Source organism: Schistocerca gregaria, chromosome 1 (genome assembly GCF_023897955.1).
Source record: "Schistocerca gregaria isolate iqSchGreg1 chromosome 1, iqSchGreg1.2, whole genome shotgun sequence".
In the NCBI taxonomy this organism is placed as follows: Eukaryota; Metazoa; Arthropoda; class Insecta; order Orthoptera; family Acrididae; genus Schistocerca; species Schistocerca gregaria.
The window spans coordinates 580,623,420-580,645,716 of NC_064920.1; the positions used below are offsets into that span (position 1 = coordinate 580,623,420).

Consider the following 22,297-nt stretch of genomic DNA (forward strand, 5'->3'; position numbering starts at 1 on the left):
ATTTTATCACAGGTCCTCATAAGGACTCGTGCTCGCGAAAGAAGTCATTAGTAAACTGACAATCGCAAGACATTAGACTGTATCGACAATGTTTAACTCTCATAAAACTTTGGGTAGTTTAGTAGTCGCGCGACACAAACGAGGATTTGGGAGATTTGCGCTGATATTCTTTGTACTCTGATACGGATCTCACATGATTGACCAATATACGCCTTGCAAGCGCCTTGTGAGCGATATCTTTAGCATAAATACAGCAGGTTTCCTGTACCCAACCGATAGACTACCCGTGGTCGCTTCATTTCATACCGCCGCGCATTGTTAATTCCAGACATTTCTGTGATATGATTGACTCCAGTTGCATCTCCCTGAATACGCAGTGAAAGGAGATTATATTTTTTACATATTGCGAAGCGCTGAGCTTAACATTAATTTTCTCCACACTGAAAGTGACTAACAAGTTTTACACGAGGCTGATGTTTTGTCAAAATCTGATAAAATACCAAAAGAATTTTTAATGGGTAAAACTTCCTCGAACGAATAGACAGCGATATCAGCATCAGTCAGAGTTTGAAAGGAGTCTCACTGTCGGTGGATGGTTGAATCGAGCAATATGCAGATATGTGGGGGATTTGGATGTAAAGTGATCCTATGCAGGACAGCATGCGAACGTGAGGGCAGGCATACTCGTCGTCAAGGTTCCGGCCGGCCACGTCTGAATACCACGAGGGAGCATCGCCGTGCTGTGCACCAGCCACACCGTAACCCCTCCACATCTGCACCTGACACCCGAGCTCGCTGCCACACCCTGTGTCATCCTGCGCTACTGGTCTCACAAGGGAACCTCCCCATCGCACCCCACTCAGATTTAGTTATAATTTGGCACAGTGGATAGGCCTTGAAAAACTGAACACAGGTCAATCGAGAAAACAGGAACAAGTTGTGTTGAACTATGAAAAAAATAAGCAACATATACAAACTGAGTATTCCATGCGTAAGATAAGCAACATCAACGAGAATGTGAGCTCGGGAGCGCCATGGTCCCGTGCTTAGCGTGAGCAGCTGCGGAACAAGAGGTCCTTGGTTCAAGTCTTCCCTCGAGTGAAATGTTTACTTCCTTTATTCTCGCAAAGTTATGATCTGTCCGTTCGTTCATTGACGTCTCTGTTCACTGTCATAAGTTTAGTGTCTGTCTTTTGCGACCGCACCGCAAAACCGTGAGATTAATAGACGAAATGACGTGCCTCTCCAATGGGAACCGAAAACATTTTGATCGCAAGGTCATAGGTCAACCGATTCCTCCACAGGAAAACACGTCTGATATATCTATACGACACTGGTGACGGCATGTGCTTCGCATGACACGAAAATGTTTTCGACCCACCTGACTTGTACACTTGGCGAATGGGTAAAAAGATTCTTCTACCTTGCCCGATTTAGGTTTTCTTGTGGATGTGATAAACACTCCCAAAAAGTGATGAAAACATAAGAGTTAGTCACATAAACTGAAAATAAAAAATTAAACTTTTCACTCAAGGGAAGACTTGAACCAAGGACCTCTCGTTCCCCAGTTGCTCACGCTAAGCACGGGACCACGGCGCTCCTGAGCTCACATTATCCACGATGTTACCTATCTTGCGCATAGACTACTCAGTTTGTCTATTTTGCTTATTTTTTCATAGTTCCACACCATTTCTTCCATTTTCTCGATTGATCTGTGTTCAGTTTTTCAAGGCCTATCCACTGTGCCAACTTATAACTAAATCTGAGGGGGGTGCGATGGGGAGGTTCCCTTGTCAGAGTAGCAGCAGCTGGGCTACAGAATTGCCATCAGGGGCCGGTAACACCGAAACACCAACGGCTGCGTTTGTGGTGTTGCCGTGACCAGGAAGTATAGACCGCCGATCAGTGGTGTCGCCTTGTGTTCAGCGACGGATCGTGGTTATTCACTACCCCGAATGACCATCGTTGGCGAGTATGGTGGCTTCCTGGGTAGATGCCCCGTTCTTTCAATTCTATATTGAGCCGCAGCGGTGTTACTCGTGGCTTTATGGCATGGGAAGCCATTGGGTATGGCCTCAGGTTACAATTGCTACCAAGTGAGGAAAACCTGACGGCACATCGGTATGTCACGGACATCTGCGTCTTCGTGTGTTACTTCTCATGCGACAACATCTTGGTGCCACGTTTCAGCAGGACAATACTCGTCGACGCGTGGAGCACATCTCTATGAACTGTCTGCGTTATGTTGACGAAACTACCGTTGCCTGCAAGGTCCCCAGATCTGCCCCAACTGAACACACTTGGGACCAGCTCGGACGTGAACTTCTGCCCAGTGTCAGTGTCCAGGATACCTAGGTCCAGTTACAACAGTTGAGGGCCAGCTTGCCTCAGGAGAGGACACAACGGCTTTATGACATTTCTCTCAACCGTATCAGTGCCCGCACCCAGGCCACAGGGGGTGCGACGCCACAGTAATAAGTGAACTCACAGCGCCAGTCTTGCTAAATTTGCCTCGGTATTGTAATCATTGAAACCACATCACAACCTCTCTCCAACCGTGAATTTTTGATTTGTTTCCTCCTCCCCTCGTGGGTTCTTCACTTTTTATGTCAGACAGTATATCACACGAACAGCAGTGGGCCTCTAATTTTTCCTTGATAGACAATCCCTCTCCTCCCTTCCCCCTCACATAAGCACAAAAATGCTGTCTCTGCCTTATTCTTCGCTAGAATCACTGCTTTCCGCCTGCCAAAGAGATTCAAACCAACAGTGAGCGTAACTAGAGACGCGGACGAATGCACTTACTCTCCTAGGCGTGGGGACTCATCGGGATACTAACGGTTGCTGGACAAGAAACGGTTCTCCTTGCAAGATCTGTCTTATCTCTGAGTTTGTGGCAGAGGTCATTTGTGTTGAGAATTTAGAGCGTGTGGAAGCGGAAGCTCCAGCGAGTAATGTCGTTTTATCTGAGTGGTCGCTTGGAGCGAGAACTCACCCGTCACAGTACTGGAAGATGGTCTGATCATCCCTGCGCGACGACCCGTCGGCGGAGCTGCAGCTGAAACAGCAAACCGTCCCTTTGTGACAGCTGCTTCCTCTCACTGGTAATCGTGCCTCCCACACATTCATTATCCTACACTGTGCATCTATAGTAAGCTAGTTTCATCTTTACAAATCATTTCGTATCCATTCGCAAGGGGTGCAAATACAAAAAAAAAAAAAAAAGTACTGGTTCCTCAGACTTAATGAAAAAATCATATTTTTTACCCAGTGATTGCTGAAAGTCCATTCTTTTACACAATTCAGTTCTATGCGGGGTATATGAACAAGTGAAACTCTTCACTATTTACAAAATCAGACTCAACGTGATCACGTAATTCTACTGAACTCAGAGGAAGCAATCTCTTCACACAACAAGAGATTATCACGGAGAAGATCCATACAGTCATAAAAATGGATGTACCTATTTGTGTGTGTGTGTGTGGGGGGGGGGGGGGGGGGGGGGTGTATATGTATGTATGTATTTGTTGTATGTATCTTCTTTAAACCACTGGATCGATTTCAACCAAGCTTGGTACACCTATCACTTACTGTCTAAAAAGAACCGCTGTGGGGCAGGAAGCACCTATCTATCACAGCGGTAGGAGTGGAGGTGAAAAAGAAGTGTAGCCCACGACGTGAGCATACCCCCATACTTTAGTCATCTAGTATTTGAGGATGAGAGCGCTTAGAAACTTGTAACAAAATTTACACCTAATTTCAAATCTTTATGAAATTTTTTTTCGCTGAGTACCCCCACAAAATAATGAAAGGAAAATAGTTTACACTTACTATATTTTAGCTGTTCATGCTGTAGAACTGCCATATGAAGCATTATGTCTTAATTTACTACTTCTTTACTATAACTCTATCCGCAATGCATTTCGCAGACAGTAGACACATAGCACTAGATGTACGTGCAAAGTTATATCACCGTTCAGGAGATACGACGTCATAAACATTGAGCTGAGTGAAAATGAAACTGCTCGACCAAATTCACTAGACGTACAGGTGAAATATGTATACAATACGCACGAACTTTGTTAAATATGTGTAAAGTACCTCTAACATGAGCGTATGCGAGCAAAGACATGGATAAAAAAAGGAACAATTTCAATCAAATTTGGGACACATTTTGGTCACAATACGGAAAGAAATACTGTAGGGGTAACAATCATCCTCCTATTGGGGTGAGTGTGATAACGTGGAGAGAGAAGGGAGAAAGGAGGCGGACAGACAACAAGGGGAAGGAGGAAAAGACACAGACACGAGGAGAAGGAGATGGACAGAGACAAGTGGAGGAAAAGATAGGCGGAGATGTGGGGGATGAGGAGATGGACAGCGAAAGGAAATGAAATGGTATGAACAGGGAGTAGGGGGGGGGGGGGGGGAGGAGACTTACAAAAGACGGGTGGATGGGGATACGGAATCAGAGGGAAGACATCGGTATGGACAGAGAGAGGGACAGAAAGTGACTGACTAATAAAAGATTTGAGTAAATATGTACCCGGGCAACGCCGGACACTCGGCTAGGTCGATATAAAACTAAAAGGAAATATTTTCTTCCATTCTGAGTACTCTTATAGCAGCTCTATTGTAAGTCAACAATTACGTTTATCATGTTTAAAAGAGTTTTCCAGTTAGTATTTCAGTTTTCTTAATTCAGAATTGACTGATGTGAACGGACATCAGTTCCGATCTACTCAGATGGCTATCGCTCCTACTATCTCAGAAAGTATGCTAAAGTGCTAAATGCGCCGTTTGATAACTTCAAAAAAATGTTCAAATGTGTGTGAAATCTTATGGGACTTAACTGCTAAGGTCATCAGTCCCTAAGCTTACACACTACTTAACCTAAATCACCCTAAGCACAAACACACACACCCATGCCCGAGGGAGGACTCGAACCTCCGCCGAGACCAGCCGCACAGTCCATGACTGCAGCGCCCGAGACCGCTCGGCTAATCCCGCGCGGCATTGCTAACTGAAAACATCCATTAATAATTTGCCAATACTTCAAAAGGTTGTTATTAAAACCGTCGTCGTTGTCCACAATGAAAGAGGTAGCGAAATGCAGCTTTATTTTCGTTGTACAAAGGGCGTTCAAAAAGTTTTGCACAGTCGTCTGTAATTTTTTTTATTTTTTGCAGGAGGAGAATGAAATTTTTTGTGAACATATTTGGAACATTTAGCTATAAGATGATAATTAAAAGTATTTTCTTTTATTTACAGGTGAGCCCTAATGAACCGTGAAGTAGATGTCAGGTTGCGACAACGGTCGGTGATGGAGTTCGTCTTCAAGACCGACTGTGACTCTGCCACATGGGTTCACAGGATGTTGCTCCCTGTTTATGGGGAGGACACAGTGGATCGCAGCAGTATCCAGCGGTGGTTCCAGAGGTTTAAAGTAGGTGATTTCTCTCTACTGGACAATCCACGATGAGGCAGACCATCAACGGTAGTGAGTGATGTGAATAAGAAGACCATTGATCAAATCATCCAAAATAACAAATGTGTGACGACACGACAGCTTGCTGAAATGTCTCGTTCGTCATTGGGTAGTGTGGTATCACTGGTACTGTCACTAGGGTACAGAAAAATCTGTGCACGTTGGGTGCCTACATTACTGACAAGAGAAATGACAAAGACGAGGAAGAATGTGTGTAAGGGTCTCATGAAGACCTTTACTGAAGAGTGGAAACGGTGTTTTGACGGCCAGACTTCGAGAAGAAGATAATAATTCCAATCCCAAAGAAAGCAGGTGTTGACAGATGTGAAAATTACCGAATTATCAGTTTAATAAACCACAGCAGCAAAGTACTAACACGAATGCTTTACAGACGAATGGAAAAACTAGTAGAAGCCGACCTCGGGGAAGATCAGTTTGGATTCCGTAGAAATACCGGAACACGCGAGGCAATACTGACCTTACGACTTATCTTAGAAGAAAGATTAAGGAAAGGCAAACCTACGTTTGTAGAATTTGTAGACTTAGAGAAAGCTTTTGACAATGTTGACTGTAATACTCTTTCAAATTCTAAAGGTGGCAGGAGTAAAATACAGGGAGCGAAAGGCTATTTACAATTTGTACAGAAACCAGATCGCAGTTATAACAGTCGAGGGACATGAAAGGGAAGCAGTGGTTGGGGAAGGGAGTAAGACAGGGTTGTAGCCTCTGCCCGATGTTATTCAATCTGTATACTGAGCGAGCAGTGAAGGAAACAAAAGAAAAAAATCGGAGTAGGTATTAAAATCCATGGAGAAGAAACAAAAACTTTGCGGTTCGCCGATGACATCGTAATTCTGTCAGAAACAGCAAAGGACTTGGAAGAGCAGTTGAATGGAATGGACAGTGTCTTGAAAGGAGGATATAAGATGAACATCAATAAAAGCAAAACGAGGGTAATGGAATGTAGTCGAATTAAGTCGGGTGATCCTGAGGGAATTAGATTTGGAAATGAGACACTTAAAGTAGTAAAGGAGTTTTGCTATTTGGGGAGCAAAATAACTCATGATGGTCGAAGTAGAGAGGATATAAAATGTAGACTGGCAATGGCAAGGAAAGCGTTTCTGAAGAAGAGAAATTTGTTAACATCGAGTATAGATTTAAGTGTCAGGAAGTCATTTCTGAAAGTACAGTATTTGTATGGAGTGTAGCCATGTATGGAAGTGAAACATGGACGATAAATATTTTGGACAAGAAGAGAATAGAAGCTTTCGAAATGTGGTGCTACAGAAGAATGCTGAAGATTAGATGGGTAGATCACATAACTAATGAGGAAGTATTGGATAGGACTGGGTAGAAGAGAAGTATGTGGCACAACTTGACCAGAAGAAAGGATCGGTTGGTAGGAATGTTGTGAGGCATCAAGGTGTCACCAATTTAGTATTGGAGGGCATCGTGGAGGGTAAAAATCATAGGGGGAGACCAAGAGATGAATACACTAAACAGATTCAGAAGGATGTAGGTTGCGGTAGGTACTGGGAGATGAAGAAGCTTGCACAGGATAGAGTAGCATGGAGAACTGCATCAAACCAGTCTCAGGACTGAAGACCACAACAACAACAACAGAATAAAGTGGCCAATGAATAACACATAAGCGCTTGCTGTGATATTGTCTACTTTAGCTACTTTCCGTTTTTTGTACATGACTTTTCTTTCTGTCCCACTGACTCAATGTGACAAAAATAGCACTAACTAGGCAATAGAAATTACAGTTTCAAAAGCCTCTTGACAGTAACATTTTTTTTTCAAAAGAAATGGTGCCACAAGTTAAATGTTGTCGTCAAAGTAATGTGTCTCTTTACACTTGTGTCTGCTTTTCACGTACAGCATAATTCGTAGGGCGCCAGGGAGGAGAGCCCAAGCCGAACCACTCAACGCTCAGGCTTGTAATATTTTACTTTGTGGCTGGATGCTCTTGCAGACGCTTTGCCCTGTATGTTATCATAGTTCAACTATTTGTGTATCGTATTGTCGGGAGCGTAAAATGGAAAACAGCCTAGTATTTGCATAAATGAGCATGACTATCGCCTAAAACCACATTCAGGTTGAATCAACAGCAGTTACCCCGTCACACGGGTTTGAACGGGGTGCCGTCTTACCTCCAAGTCTCGCAGTATAGTGCGATGGGTGTTATGCTAAGCGTGCAAGCCAAGAAGTTTCCCACAAACAATTCGGAGAACTATTGGCTGGTTTTGCTCATTTAATCCTTGAAATGTGACGTACGCGAGTTAAAACACGAAACTGAGCTAATGCAATTGGCACAAAGGGAAGGTGTCGAACACAACGAGCAGAAACTCATCCCTTTCGTCTGTGTAGTCTAAAAAGTGTGTTAGTGCAAAACAAGCGAAAATCATTAATACTGTTTAATATATTTTTGTAGATAAGGAAATTTTTGTTACTCGCCTCCCAGAAAAACCAGACAGAGATTTTTTGAAGTGGATGCGGTTCCATTAGAGATATTTTACAACGATTTCGATATTTATTGAGTGAGAGATACATTCCTAATCTTTGACGTTATCGATTAAATACACTCCTGGAAATTGAAATAAGAACACCGTGAATTCATTGTCCCAGGAAGGGGAAACTTTATTGACACATTCCTGGGATCAGATACATCACATGATCACACTGACAGAACCACAGGCACATAAACACAGGCAACAGAGCATGCACAATGTCGGCACTAGTACAGTGTATATCCACCTTTCGCAGCAATGCAGGCTGCTATTCTCCCATGGAGACGATCGTAGAGATGCTGGATGTAGTCCTGTGGAACGGCTTGCCATGCCATTTCCACCTGGCGCCTCAGTTGGACCAGCATTCGTGCTGCACGTGCAGACCGCGTGAGACGACGCTTCATCCAGTCCCAAACATGCTCGATGGGGGACAGATCCGGAGATCTTGCTGGCCAGGGTAGTTGACTTACACCTTCTAGAGCACGTTGGGTGGCACGGGATACATGCGGACGTGCATTGTCCTGTTGGAACAGCAAGTTGCCTTGCCGGTCTAGGAATGGTAGAACGATGGGTTCGATGACGGTTTGGATGTACCGTGCACTATTCAGTGACCCCTCGACGATCACCAGAGGTGTACGGCCAGTGTAGGAGATCGCTCCCCACACCATGATGCCGGGTGCTGGCCCTGTGTGCACGGTCGTATGCAGTCCTGATTGTGGCGCTCACCTGCACAGCGCCAAACACGCATACGACCGTCATTGGCACCAAGGCAGAAGCGACTCTCATCGCCGAAGACGACACGTCTCCATTCGTCCCTCCATTCACGCCTGTCGCGACACCACTGGAAGCGGGCTGCACGATGTTGGGGCGTGAGCGGAAGACGGCCTAACGGTGTGCGGGACCGTAGCCCAGCTTCATGGAGACGGTTGCGAATGGTCCTCGCCGATACCCCAGGAGCAACAGTGTCCCTAATTTGCTGGGAAGTGGCGGTGCGGTCCCCTACGGCACTGCGTAGGATCCTACGGTCTTTGCGTGCATCCGTGCGTCGCTGCGGTCCGGTCCCAGGTCGACGGGCATGTGCACCTTCCGCCGACCACTGGCGACAACATCGATGTACTGTGGAGACCTCACGCCCCACGTGTTGAGCAATTTGGCGGTACGTCCACCCGGCCTCCCGCATGCCCACTATACGCCCTCGCTCAAAGTCCGTCAACTGCACATACGGTTCACGTCCACGCTGTCGCGGCATGCTACCAGTGTTAAAGACTGCGATGGAGCTCCGTATGCCACGGCAAAGTGGCTGACACTGACGGCGGCGGTGCACAAATGCTGCGCAGCTAGCGCCATTCGACGGCGAACACCGCGGTTCCTGGTGTGTCCGCTGTGCCGTGCGTGTGATCATTGCTTGTACAGCCCTCTCGCAGTGTCCGGAGCAAGTATGGTGGGTCTGACACACCAGTGTCAATGTGTTCTTTTTTCCATTTCCAGGAGTTTACATGCTAAACTTTGCCTATTCTGAAGCAGTGGGCATTCGACACTCCGGTGATGTCTTTATAATCTCAAAGCAAATTCTTCTTCGATGTTACAATCAGCGTGTGATTAGAACATCTACACTTCCATTTTGGTATCAAACAAAAACTGCACATTTTTTGCAGTTTGTCAATCTATTGAATATGTGATTCCGCAATGGTAACCATCTTATTTCGCCAGACTTTTTTTTTGTACATTTGCAATGTAATGAAATGTACATAGCTTGGAACGCTGATTACATGACGATGATGATGAATTCATAATTAGTTAATCTTACAACCCAAAACAGCTATATTAAAATAGGACACAGCGTTTGCTCTAAATTTTGTAAACCTCTTCAAAATAGTAATGCGCATTTGCAAGGTCTAAAGAACAAGGCGCATGGTACTATGACGCATGATTCCCAGAAAATTAGAATAGAGATTTTTTTCTCATGAAACCCACACATTGCATGTTGTACCACCATAAAGAGAGACCTTCAGAGGTGGTGGTCCAGACTGCTGTACATACCGGCACCTCTAATACCCAGTAGCACGTCTTCAGCATTGATTCATGCCTGTACTCGTCGTGGCATACTATCCACAAGTTCATCATGGTACTGGTGGCCCATATTGTCCAACTCCTCAACGGCGATTTGGCGTAAATCCCTCCGAGGGGTCGATGGGTCAAGTTTTCCATAAACAGCCCTTTTCAATCTATCCCAGGCATGTACGATAGTGTTCATGTCTGGAGAACAGGCTGGCCGCTCTAGTCGAGCGTGCGCGGTGGGAGCGCGAATGTGACGAATGTCTCGTCAATATGCTGCCGATATGGGTGCACTATCGGTCGGAGGATGACATTCACGTATCGTACAGCCGTTACGGCGCCTTCCATGACCACCAGCGGCGTACGTCGGCCCCACAGAATGCCACCCAAATACAACAGGGAACCACCACCTTGCTGCACTCGCTGGACAGTGTGTCTAAGGCGTTCACCCTCACCGGGTTGCCTCCAAACACTTACCCGACGATTGCTTTGTTGAAGGCGTATGCGACACTTATCGGTGAAGAGAACGTGACGCCAATCCTGAGCGGTCCATCCGGCATGTTGTTGGACCCATCTGTACCGCGCTGCATTGTGTCGTGGCTGCAAAGATGGACCTCCCCATATACTTCGGGAGTGAAGTTGGCCATCATGCAGGCTATTGCACACAGTTTGAGTAGTAATACGACGTTCTTTGGCTGCACAGAAAGCATTATCAACACGGTGACGTTGCTTTCTGTCAGCCTTCCTCCGAGCCATAATTCGTAGGTAGCGGTCATCCACTGCAGTAGTAGCCCTTGGGCGGTCTGAGCGAGGCATGTCATCGACAGTTGCTGTCTCTCTGTATCTCCACGATGTCCGAAAAACATCGCTTTGGTTCACTCCGAGACGCCTGGACACTTCCCTTGTTGAGAGCCTTTCCTGGCTCAAAAGTAACAATGCGGACGCGATCGAACCGCGGTATTGCCCGTCTAGGCATGGCTGAACTACAAACACAAGCCCTGTACCTCCTAGCGGAATGACTGTAACTGATCGTCTGCCGGATCCCCTCCGTCTAATACACTCCTGGAAATTGAAATAACAACACCGTGAATTCATTGTCCCAGGAAGGGGAAACTTTATTCATACATTCCTGGGATCAGATACATCACATGATCACACTGACAGAACCACAGGCACATAGACACAGGCAACAGAGCATGCACAATGTCGGCACTAGTACAGTGTATATCCACCTTTCGCAGCAATGCAGGCTGCTATTCTCCCATGGAGACGATCGTAGAGATGCTGGATGTAGTCCTGTGGAACGGCTTGCCATGCCATTTGCACCTGGCGCCTCAGTTGGACCAGCGTTCGTGCTGGACGTGCAGATCGCGTGAGACGACGCTTCATCCAGTCCCAAACATGCTCAATGGGGGACAGATCCGGAGATCTTGCTGGCCAGGGTAGTTGACTTACACCTTCTAGAGCACGTTGGGTGGCACTGGATACATGCGGACGTGCATTGTCCTGTTGGAACAGCAAGTTGCCTTGCCGGTCTAGGAATGGTAGAACGATGGGTTCGATGACGGTTTGGATGTACCGTGCACTATTCAGTGACCCCTCGACGATCACCAGAGGTGTACGGCCAGTGTAGGAGATCGCTCCCCACACCATGATGCCGGGTGTTGGCCCTGTGTGCACGGTCGTATGCAGTCCTGATTGTGGCGCTCACCTGCACAACGCCAAACACGCATACGACCGTCATTGGCACCAAGGCAGAAGCGACTCTCATCGCTGAAGACGACACATCTCCATTCGTCCCTCCATTCACGCCTGTCGCGACACCACTGGAGGCGGGCTGCACGATGTTGGGGCGTGAGCGGAAGACGGCCTAACGGTGTGCGGGACCGTAGCCCAGCTTCATGGAGACGGTTGCGAATGGTCCTCGCCGATACCCCAGGAGCAACAGTGTCCCTAATTTGCTGGGAAGTGCCGGTGCGGTCCCCTACGGCACTGCGTAGGATCCTACGGTCTTGGCGTGCATCCGTGCGTCGCTGCGGTCCGGTCCCAGGTCGACGGGCATGTGCACCTTCCGCCGACCACTGGCGACAACATCGATGTACTGTGGAGACCTCACGCCCCACGTGTTGAGCAATTTGGCGGTACGTCCACCCGGCCTCCCGCGTGCCCACTATACGCCCTCGCTCAAAGTCCGTCAACTGCACATACGGTTCACGTCCACGCTGTCGCGGCATGCTACCAGTGTTAAAGACTGCGATGGAGCTCCGTATGCCACGGCAAAGTGGCAGACACTGACAGCGGCCGTGCACAAATGCTGCGCAGCTAGCGCCATTCGACGGCCAACACCGCGGTTCCTGGTGTGTCCGCTGTGCCGTGCGTGTGATCATTGCTTGTACATCCCTCTCGCAGTGTCCGGAGCAAGTATGGTGGGTCTGACACACCGGTGTCAATGTGTTCTTTTTTCCATTTCCAGGAGTGTAGTTGCTGCTCATGCATGGTTGTTTACATCTTTGGGCGGGTTAAGTGACATCTCTGAACAGTCAAAGGGGTTGTGTCTGTGGTACAATACCCACACTCAACGTCTATCTTCAGGAGTTCTGGGAACCGGAGTGACGCAAACTTTTTTGGATGTGTGTATATCAGCGATTAAGCTCACGCAAACTTGTTGAGCTGCAATATGTACTTTACAATACCTGACTGTAATTTCGCCATAGTAATATTCATTACAGCAGCGCTCGCATGTCACTGAACGCATAGGCCTCTCATCAGTGAAAAGAAAGCATTAACTGACTGCGTTTTCGAAGATATACTTCCCTGTCTCTATATATCATCATCGATTTTACTTCAGTATTCTCTTGTGTCAGCAACAAAAATGGTTGCATATTTTTCATGAAGAGATATACTGTACTTCTTTAGAGAACAAAGACCCAGAAAATAATGAAAATTTCGTTTCTGGATCTTCTGTATACTAAAATAACAGAGCCCTTCCTCATTGAAATAACTTTTTTTGTGTTTAGCATTATACCAGTATTTTTAATTTATTGTCTAAAAATATGCTGACACAGGTTTGTCGCAACATTTACTCCGAAAAATTCATTTAAAACATTTTTGGAAGAATTCCCATAGTTAGCTAACATCGTACTTACTGCAAGCTAGTGTTCCTGTCTCCGACAGCAAGTCTCAACAATAACATAATAAATTTGTTGTTACTTTGTGACTTGTATTTTTAGTTTAGTGCTAAAATGACGAAATTCAGTAGTCGCGTTTGTAAAAAGAAGAAACCTCCACGAAGCTGCATAAGTAAAATAATAATGACAGTTTCTAATGGGGACAACTTTACCAGCAGTAATCCAATGCATGTAAGCGTCATGGGTTGAAGAACGAGAATTCTGGTCAAAATTACATTGTTCACACTCTCATCCTGAATTTGTGTACGACCATTAAGAAATTTTTTAAACTCAATATCAGGCAGAGCTGTGGATATTAAATTTATAACATTCATGACATCTTTTTTAGACTGTGGCTACCTGTATGAACGTGTTGCGGTATCTGCTGTTTTTGCACCAAGTGTTTAGTCCTGCCGGACATAGTTCATGCAAAGGTTCAATATCTGTAGACAGACAATATTACACTCAACGTTTTGGAAGATATGATGCTACTGCCACATACAAAACAAGCCATATTACTTTCATGTGCTCTGAAAAAGACCATAGTTCCGTGTCATTCAGAGACAACGGGATAAAGAAGAATGCTGAAAGGAAACAATGATTTCGAGGGGCATGTCAGATGAAGAGCGAAAGCTGCTAAAAGAACAGATGAAAAGTTGCTTAACGACACAGAAAATTCGTCCTGCGGTTAGTGATTTCATTAATTTGTTGTTGTACATTCAACAGAGTTTCTCACAAATAAGATTTTTGTTATGTAAGAAACATTTTCAAGTAAACAGCTAACGATAAAGGCCTAAAATTATCAAAGTGTGCACAGCACATAAATTTACATTTTTTATCATGTTCTTTGAAGGTAATATGGCAGGTATTGGAAGGTCCGCGTCCTCCTCAAAAAGGACTCCCTTTTTCATTTGCTTTTGTCACTCTGCGCAACTACGACTCTGTGAAACACGGGGCAGTTTTCCTTATAACGGGACGACCTATTTATCAAAGCTAACTGCAGCGTACGAAAAGTATTTGAGGCTAACAACTAATAGGAAGCTCCACATAATTACTGAACCAGGTTAACTCATAAACTTGACAGTTGTGTTGCTACATAAGAACATTCATTCTTCAGTTATTAAGAGGTATTATTTTGAACATCTTGTTCGAATGTGTGTAGGGTGCATAGCATAGTTCTATGGCAATAAGTAATACATTTGTGGTGAACACCAGAATTGCGTTATACGCACAGTATGAGCATACTTTTGCATGAATTCAGTAATCCAAAGATAACACTTGCGCAAGGGATTCCCCGCTGGGTGACTAGCGACCAGAGCAATTGCACGCTGCTCGCTTATCCGTAGAAGCAAGATAACGGAGCGCTCCGCTTAATATCGATGTCTGCGCTTATCACCTTAAAATCAGGGGACTCACTCAGTTCTGTGATAACTCTCTTCGTCGCGGAAAAAACACCATTACGTCGTGGTAAGTTTTCTCGGCTTAAAAGGACTCTGCACTGAAAAGAATTTTGACAGATAATGTTATAGTAATGCGTGAAGCAACTACGCACCGATAATTGCTTCCGGTAAACTAGCAAGAAGATAAACTGCGCAACTGAAAAGGAATGATGGCCTGTTGGTGAAAAGAACAGGGAAGATCAGAGACGGAGGAATAGGTATAGAAGAATATGTCGTGGGCTTTTCCTACGTACCCATCGCACCCTTCATCCTAAGTAGAATAAAAAAACTACACGGGAAACTCTACTCCAGAACGCATGTGCTACGGCTTGAGCATTGCGCGACTTCTCTCATTCACAGCTGTGTCGACGTTCGTCTAGTGCATGTAACTGGCTATACACCGAGCTGCTATCATGTTTAGGTCCGGACTGTGTTTATTCATTTATGTTGCACTCAACATACTCTCGAAGATTTACGAGATTAAGATCAGGTGTATGTGTGCTACAGCAAGAACAAAAGAGAGGAGGCTCTGTAGCGTTACGTTTCTTTTCAAAAGACGATATGCAATGTCCTGCGTTATCGAAATCCCCACCACCAGTTGTTCATGAGATAAGGCTATTCAACACTGCCGTGGATGATTTATCCGTCGCCCAGGTTACAGCCAGCAACTGCTTGGTGCTTTTCGACAGAAATAGGCCGTTTACCGGCTCCGGCTTGGAACTCTCTTTTCTCTCTCCAACATCATCAACAACGAAACAAGCACGGCACTACACGTATACAAGTCATTCACTTATGAGAAACAAGTGCACTTCAATAATTTCTTCCCTGCTGCGACCGCAGCAAAAAGAGGTCAAAATGTGGCATTTTTATATAACTTGAATCCCAGTTAGCGACAAAATACTTTATTTAGCTTTCTCTGGCTGTATTTCTTCACAACAAGTTTGTTTCGGCTAGTATGTCACTGTCGCATGTAGCTTTTGATGTTAAAATTAATAAAGCTTACTTACGTCTATGTGTGCTTCAAGCAAAATTGTTTTTCTGTTTTACTTACGTCTAGATGGAGTGACTTTCATAACGCCTCTTGGAGGAGATATTTGCCTGGTGACAAGTTGTATGAATCACGTGATTTCGTCCACATAGAATATTATTTTTGCCAAATAAAATGACAGTTCTCTCTCCTATGATGTTTTATGTATCTCTGTAGGAAAGCAAAAAAGTGAAAGAAAAATCTAATTTTCTGCAACGCATCAAAAGCTTCGGTGCAAAATTTTGGAGGAAGGGGGAACGCACAAACAAAATTCATTAATGATAAATAAATAAAAAATATCCCTGAACGTCAGAGATGCGTTTTTCTCTGTAAACATAAAGCATCACAGGAGCGAGAACTGTCATTTTATCTGTCAAAAATAGTATCCTATACAGACGAAATTACGTGATTCATACAAATTGTCACAAGACAGATATCCGCTTCAAGATGCATTACGAACGTTAGTCCACCAAGGCGCAAGTAAAATAATAAAACAATTTTATATGAAACACACATAGACGTAAGTAAGCTTTATTAATTGTAAAATTAACAGGTACTCATGACAATGGCATAATAGTCGAAATAATATTTTAGCGAAGAAACACACCTGCATAAGCCAAATAAAATATTTTGCAGCGAACTCTGAAACAATTTGTATAAAAACTGCACGTCATGTACAACAGTCACACTTCTCAAGGAAAGATCACCAGTGGGTACGATTTTGGACGTTGAATCCCTCTGGGTTTCCGCCCCAAAAGCACTTATCAGATTTACATTTGCAATAAGAACATAGCAATGATAGGAGTTTTTTTATCTTCAGTCCTCATCTACAAACGAAAGATTTTAGCTAAGAGCCGAAAAATTGCTCCTGAAGCAGTACCACTACACTGGTGTTTAGGATCGGGTGAGCCACTGTACGGTACCGGTACACCTGTCGTATTATACACGACTATAAGCAGCTTACAGCCAATCGTGCGAAATGTAATACAGCAAATACTTGTTAATCAAGCAATAACCGAGATGGAACCATGGCACTGTTCATTGTCAAGTTCACGGCTGTGGTACCCCACATGAAAAAAAAGATAATGATAAGTCTAATTCCACGGTTGAAACAATTGCCTATTAACTAGGAGACTGCCCTCCACGGATATGATTTACACCATTTCTCACTTTAATACCTGCAGATTCAAGGTTGCTTGTCCATATCTGTTGTAGTACACAGAGCAATAATTTAACACTGTACCCTTCTTTTCTATTCAGACTCTCAAATGTAGATCAAGATAGGACTGACATTCTGGTAAAACCAGTTTGAATGATTAATGGCTACAACCTTGCTAGCAACAGTCACGTAAAAAGTGATAGACTGAGGTTAAGATAAAAAAACATATAAATTCCGTTTCTGAAACTCAGAGCTCGAGCAGTCCGTCCTCATTCGTATACAGTAGAGAGAAACCATTATAAAAATAACCAAGTAAAATTTAAAATATAATAATTTCTTACAGTTTTCGAAGCACAATACTTCATAGAAGAACTGAAGAGGACGTACAGAGCCTCGAAACGGGTTGTATGGAATTAACATATCATGTTGTGATTGGTTACTGTGTACAGTTTGTTAATTTTCTTCTACTGCCTTACGCAAATCAGACAGTAATAGATCTCTGCTTTCAGTACAACGAATCCGCTTAAGCGGAAACGTGTTACGCAAAAGGCTAGGCCGGCCAACTAAATGAGGCACGCGAAAGTTGAGAGTAATGGCAGCTTCAGATACTTTTATACTGGAATATAATAATCGTCTGTTGAAATCAAATTTTTCCCTAGTTTCGGCAAACTTAAGTAGGGGAGGAAATATTTGTAGTTAAAAGAATGTTACTATGCACAGAACACAGCACGCGTCTCTCGGGTTTCGGGTTGCGGGGAGGGGATGTTACGTGAAATAAGTGGTTAGCTGCTACGATTGCAACTTCAGCTGCATAACGCAGAAGCCAGATTTCGATAGAAGACTGAGTAAGGAATTTTTGCCGTCTAGCCTGGCACGTGCCCACAAAGTAATCCGCTGTGCGGACAGTGGCCTATGTTAATAAAGGATGGGACACGTGAGGAGGCGCGGTTGCGTGGGCGGGCCGCTGAACCCCGCAGGGAAGGGCAGAGTGGGCCGGGGGCGGCAGAGAGAAAGGTCAAGGCCGCGGCTGCAACCGGCGCGCCGCCAGGTCGATGTGGGCGGCGGTGCGTGCGCAGGCGGCGTGGGCCGCGCGAGTATTGATCGCGGGCAGCCAGCTTCACGTTGCGCCGGCCACGTGTTGAGCGCGCACCGCGCACCTGCGTCCGCGCCGCCCACCAGCGTGCGCCACGCGAGACCGCCGGCCGTCACGTCGCGCCGGCACGTGACGTCATTCAGCGCAGGCCGCGCGACGGAATTAGACACGACTTTTTCCGGAAATGGTACTTTAATCCGCACTACCCCCGTAACACCAATGCCAGACACGTTGACCTAAGCGACTGCGGCTGGCGATTCCTATTTTCAGAATAGCGGCACTGCAAGCACGGATTCGAGGTAGGAGGGGCGGGGGATGGATCACGACCCCCCTCCCCTCCCACCCAAAAAAGAATTCATTTTAGTAACACCGTTTACATTTTTACATTTGTTAATTTTCAAATTTCACAACCAGCTTACGGAGAATGAAGAGAAATTTTTTTTAAAGAAAATATGCGTATGACATATTTGACCTGGAGTCCCTTTCTGGACAGTTCGGCCACCTGGTGGAAGTCGTATTATTTGACGCTACTTGGGCGGCTTGCACGTCGATTACCAAGAAATGACGATGAGAATAACATACACACCCAGTTCCGAGCGGAGAACACCCGGCCAGGGATCGATCCCAGGGCTCCTTGATCTAGAGTCAGCAACGCTAACCCCCAAACCGCGAGGACAGTAATATGAAAGGTAAACGTCTCAAGAACGGCAAGGGACTGTAGAACATTGCAAGCTATGTTTAACGCAGATCATACTTCAGTAAGTTCCTCATCTGGAAGCCGCGCATTATTAGCCGAGCGGTCTAAGGCGCTGCAGTCATGGACTGTGCGGCTGGTCCCAGAGGAGGTTCGAGTCCTCCCTCGGGCATGGAAGTGTGTGTTTGTCCTTAGGATAATTTAGGTTAAGTAGTGTGTAAGCTTAGGGACTGATGACCTTATCTGACCTTAGCAGTTAAGTCCCATAAGATTTGACACACACCTCATCTGGAAGGGCGTGGTTGCAGAGGATCTTCTAACCAGATTAAGTCGCCCACTCACTGTCTGACAATACCTGCTGACATTAGTAGGTTCGCTGAATCTGTCAAACCACTGGTAATTTGGTAAACCTATGCAGAAAGGGAAAGACAACCTCCTCCAAAGAATAACAGCAAGACTGACGTCTCGAGTGAAGGCGGAAATGGCCCCCTCTCCTCGTTTACACGTTCGCGTAGCCGTAGTCTGAAGATCTGTTTCCAGAATCTTAGTGCTAAGTGAAATACTGAAATGTTGAATACACACTTCGATTTCATATTGTGCAAATTCTGATTGTCATTTTATTGCTACTACAGTACTTAAATAAACTGATTTACTATTTCTCAAATTTTTGGACTATACCTTTTCAAATGCTGTATTTCTCTTATATACCAAACACTGATGTAAACATATTAATATCATCGTTACTAGTGTATTAATACATTAGATATATCTTATTGTTATTTTTATTGTATTTATTTAGCCTCTATCTGCTCAGACATTTTGCCAGTTACACTGTTATTTAATACGGTACATCACAGTCAGCCGGTCGGAGTGGCCGAGCGGTTCTAGGCGCTACAGTCTGGAACCGTGCATTCGTTGTACCTACGTTTTCTATTCACTTTCTGTGCTCTAATTAGAGATGTCATTTGCTCTTCACATGAACTGCCTACTTTGGTGTTCATTATGGCAGTATATACATCTTCAGAGAACCTCAAACACCTGTCCGTATTCCTCAGTAATTCAATATCCCATTTCTTTCCGTATTGATTCTTCCGGGAGAATCTCGTAAACTTCAGTCTTCTCTTCTATACCTGCACCTGGTTACATCTTAGAATTCAATATCTGATTTCGGAAAGTCTGCCTAAGCATGATGTAATCCGACTGCAATTTTACGTGTCTCCAAATATACCTCCTCTTGTGATTTTTGGTCAGTGCACTCCTCAAATTGAAGTTCACTGCAGGACTCACATAGTCTTTCTCCTCTCTCATACCTACTACCAAGCCCATATTCTCACACAACTCTGTCTTTTATCCCTTTTCCTACTACAGCGTTTCAGTTGCTAAATGATTAATACACTGGTGTCTAAAATTAAAGCAACAAACCACTATTTTCCCGTCCTTTGTTTAAGCCTCGATATAATCATACTAACTGTCAACCAGATGTCCGAGCGATGGTGTTCTACAAGGAAGATGGCATTCCAGACAACGGATAACCACGCCAACGATGACGACAGGGCACTATGACATGAGATAGTGTTCCCCTGGTAGCCCCACATCCACAATGGGTATGTACACAGTGCAGTCAAGCGACCACAGTTCACGAAATCAGCATGTTCAGTTCGCCAAGTATGAGAAAGCACTACAACATCAAAACCATGAGAAGTTGTAGATTGCGTGGCAGACTAGCTACCACCACAAATGTAAAATAGCATCATGTAAGTAAGAAAATAAAAAATAACCCATTGAAGATAGCACAAAAAGTGCTGAAACATGTCTGGGTAAACCAAAACAGAAAAAGGTGTCTTCCACAAGGCGGAATTCCTCGTTCTATTTTCATAGCAAGCACGGGCATTAGAAGAAGAATTGCAACACCGCAAGATTATTAGAGGACCGTTTATTTAGCTGTAAGAGCACGATAGTATCGCCTTAGTACAGCACGGCAGTTGGCATGTGAGCTCGATGTTACATCAAGTCCAACGGTGTGCGGAAGGCTTCAGCAGAGAGGCCTTTACTGTTGGAGACGTGCTGTATGTCTACCTCTGACCCGTCTTCGCAGAGGAGAACGTCTAGCGTGGCGTCATCAACATGCCACCTGGACGGTCGAACAGTGGGCCAATGTTGCTTTCAAAGATGCGTCACGATGTGGTCCGGAGAGTTTCTCGATAGATTCACAGCTGAAGGGAACGTGGGAAACGATTTCGGGACCCAAGATACCGAAATCGAGGAGGGTTCCTAATGGTGTGGGTAGGGATTACGTTTACCACACGACCCCCTCTTCATGAAATTATACGGGTGACTCGGCAAGTGCTCTCAGGTATCCTGACGAGATCTTGGGACCTCATCTGCGGTTGTTGCGAAGTGCTGTGTGCCCAGACTTTGTATTAATGGGCGATAACGTTCGACGTCACAGAGCACTGGTGGTTGAAGTTTTCTTGGAAACCGAAGATATTGCACGCATGGCGTGGCCTGCCCGCTCTGCCGGTTTGAACCTCATAGATTATGTCTGGGATCCACTAGGGAGGCGGCTTGCATCACAACAGCATCCACCAACCACTCTCCAAGACTGCGAGCATCTATGCAGGAAGAATGGGGGTTACTGCCTCCAACATGACTGACGACTTCATTCACAGCATGCCCCGTCGCTGTCAGGCATGTATTGCTGTTAGAGGTGGTCACACCCCACACTCAGCACATTAATCAGTTGTCGGAATGTGTGTGTGTGTGTGTGTGTGTGTGTGTGTGTGTGTGTGTGTGTGTGTGTGTGTGCAAAAACCCGTTAAGTTAGAAGAAAGGAAGAACATATTTGTCTACCGTTATGCATGTTGCAGTTGTTTCCATTCTTTATTCATTACATTGTTTTTACTTTACTGTCACCTGTTTACACTATCTTATGGCAAAATAAACGCAACGTTCCAAAATTTTCTTTCGTTGCTTTAATTTTGGGCACCAGTGTAGATTATCGCCCTTCTTTATGTACTTAATTACACGTTCAATATTCTCATATACTTTTTCTATTTCCTCGTCCTCTGCTTGTGACGTCGTATACTTGCAGGTCTGAAAAATCAAGTTAAGTATTTAAGATATTGACAGGGTCGTCAGAAACTGCCAAGTTACAAAAATGATTTACAAGATACTCTAACGATGTCCAACGGGTTAGTTCACAAGCAGCTGTACTTGATTAATTACTCTACATAAACACATGCTGTGCAAGGAATGAAAATATTTCGCTGGTCTCCTTTCTGTGCCTAGGTTTGCTTTTCCTCGAACTGGAATTGATTTCAGTATCGTTACAATCCTTAAGTTCATACTAAATTGGGACTTTATGATTGCTTGGATTCCAACCCAAGTTTGTCTGGGTTTCAGAATCGCTACTTCTCTGTCAAATTCGCATTGAGTATCTCACGAGATCTTAACCCTTCTCAGTCCTTCCAGAGGAAATCCTTTTGTAGTTTTAGGGATCGACCATACGGCATGCTCACTCCTCTGTCACTGAAGCGATCAACTGCACTGTGTGCCAAACTAAAAATAAACCAGTCTGTTTTCCTGCAGGTTCTTCGACGCACGGCGATACCGCTTACTGCAAAACCTTGGGAAAGTGAATGTGCCCTTACCAGAAATTACTA

The 22,297-nt window shown here is 44.9% G+C and overlaps 1 protein-coding gene across 2 annotated transcripts in view; it reads right to left on the minus strand.

Annotated features, from left to right (window-relative positions):
• The window catches only part of LOC126357025 (transcription factor cwo), a 156,315-nt gene that overhangs the window by 84,286 nt on the left and 49,732 nt on the right, over positions 1-22,297 (minus strand). The window contains exon 2 of one of the 2 annotated variants that reach the window (XM_050007417.1): positions 2,996-3,058. The exons of the other annotated variant lie outside the window; for it this stretch is intronic. Coding sequence (XP_049863374.1) covers positions 2,996-3,058 — 63 coding nt within the window. The remainder of the gene's footprint in view (positions 1-2,995; positions 3,059-22,297) is intronic. 2 annotated transcript variants of the gene reach the window in all.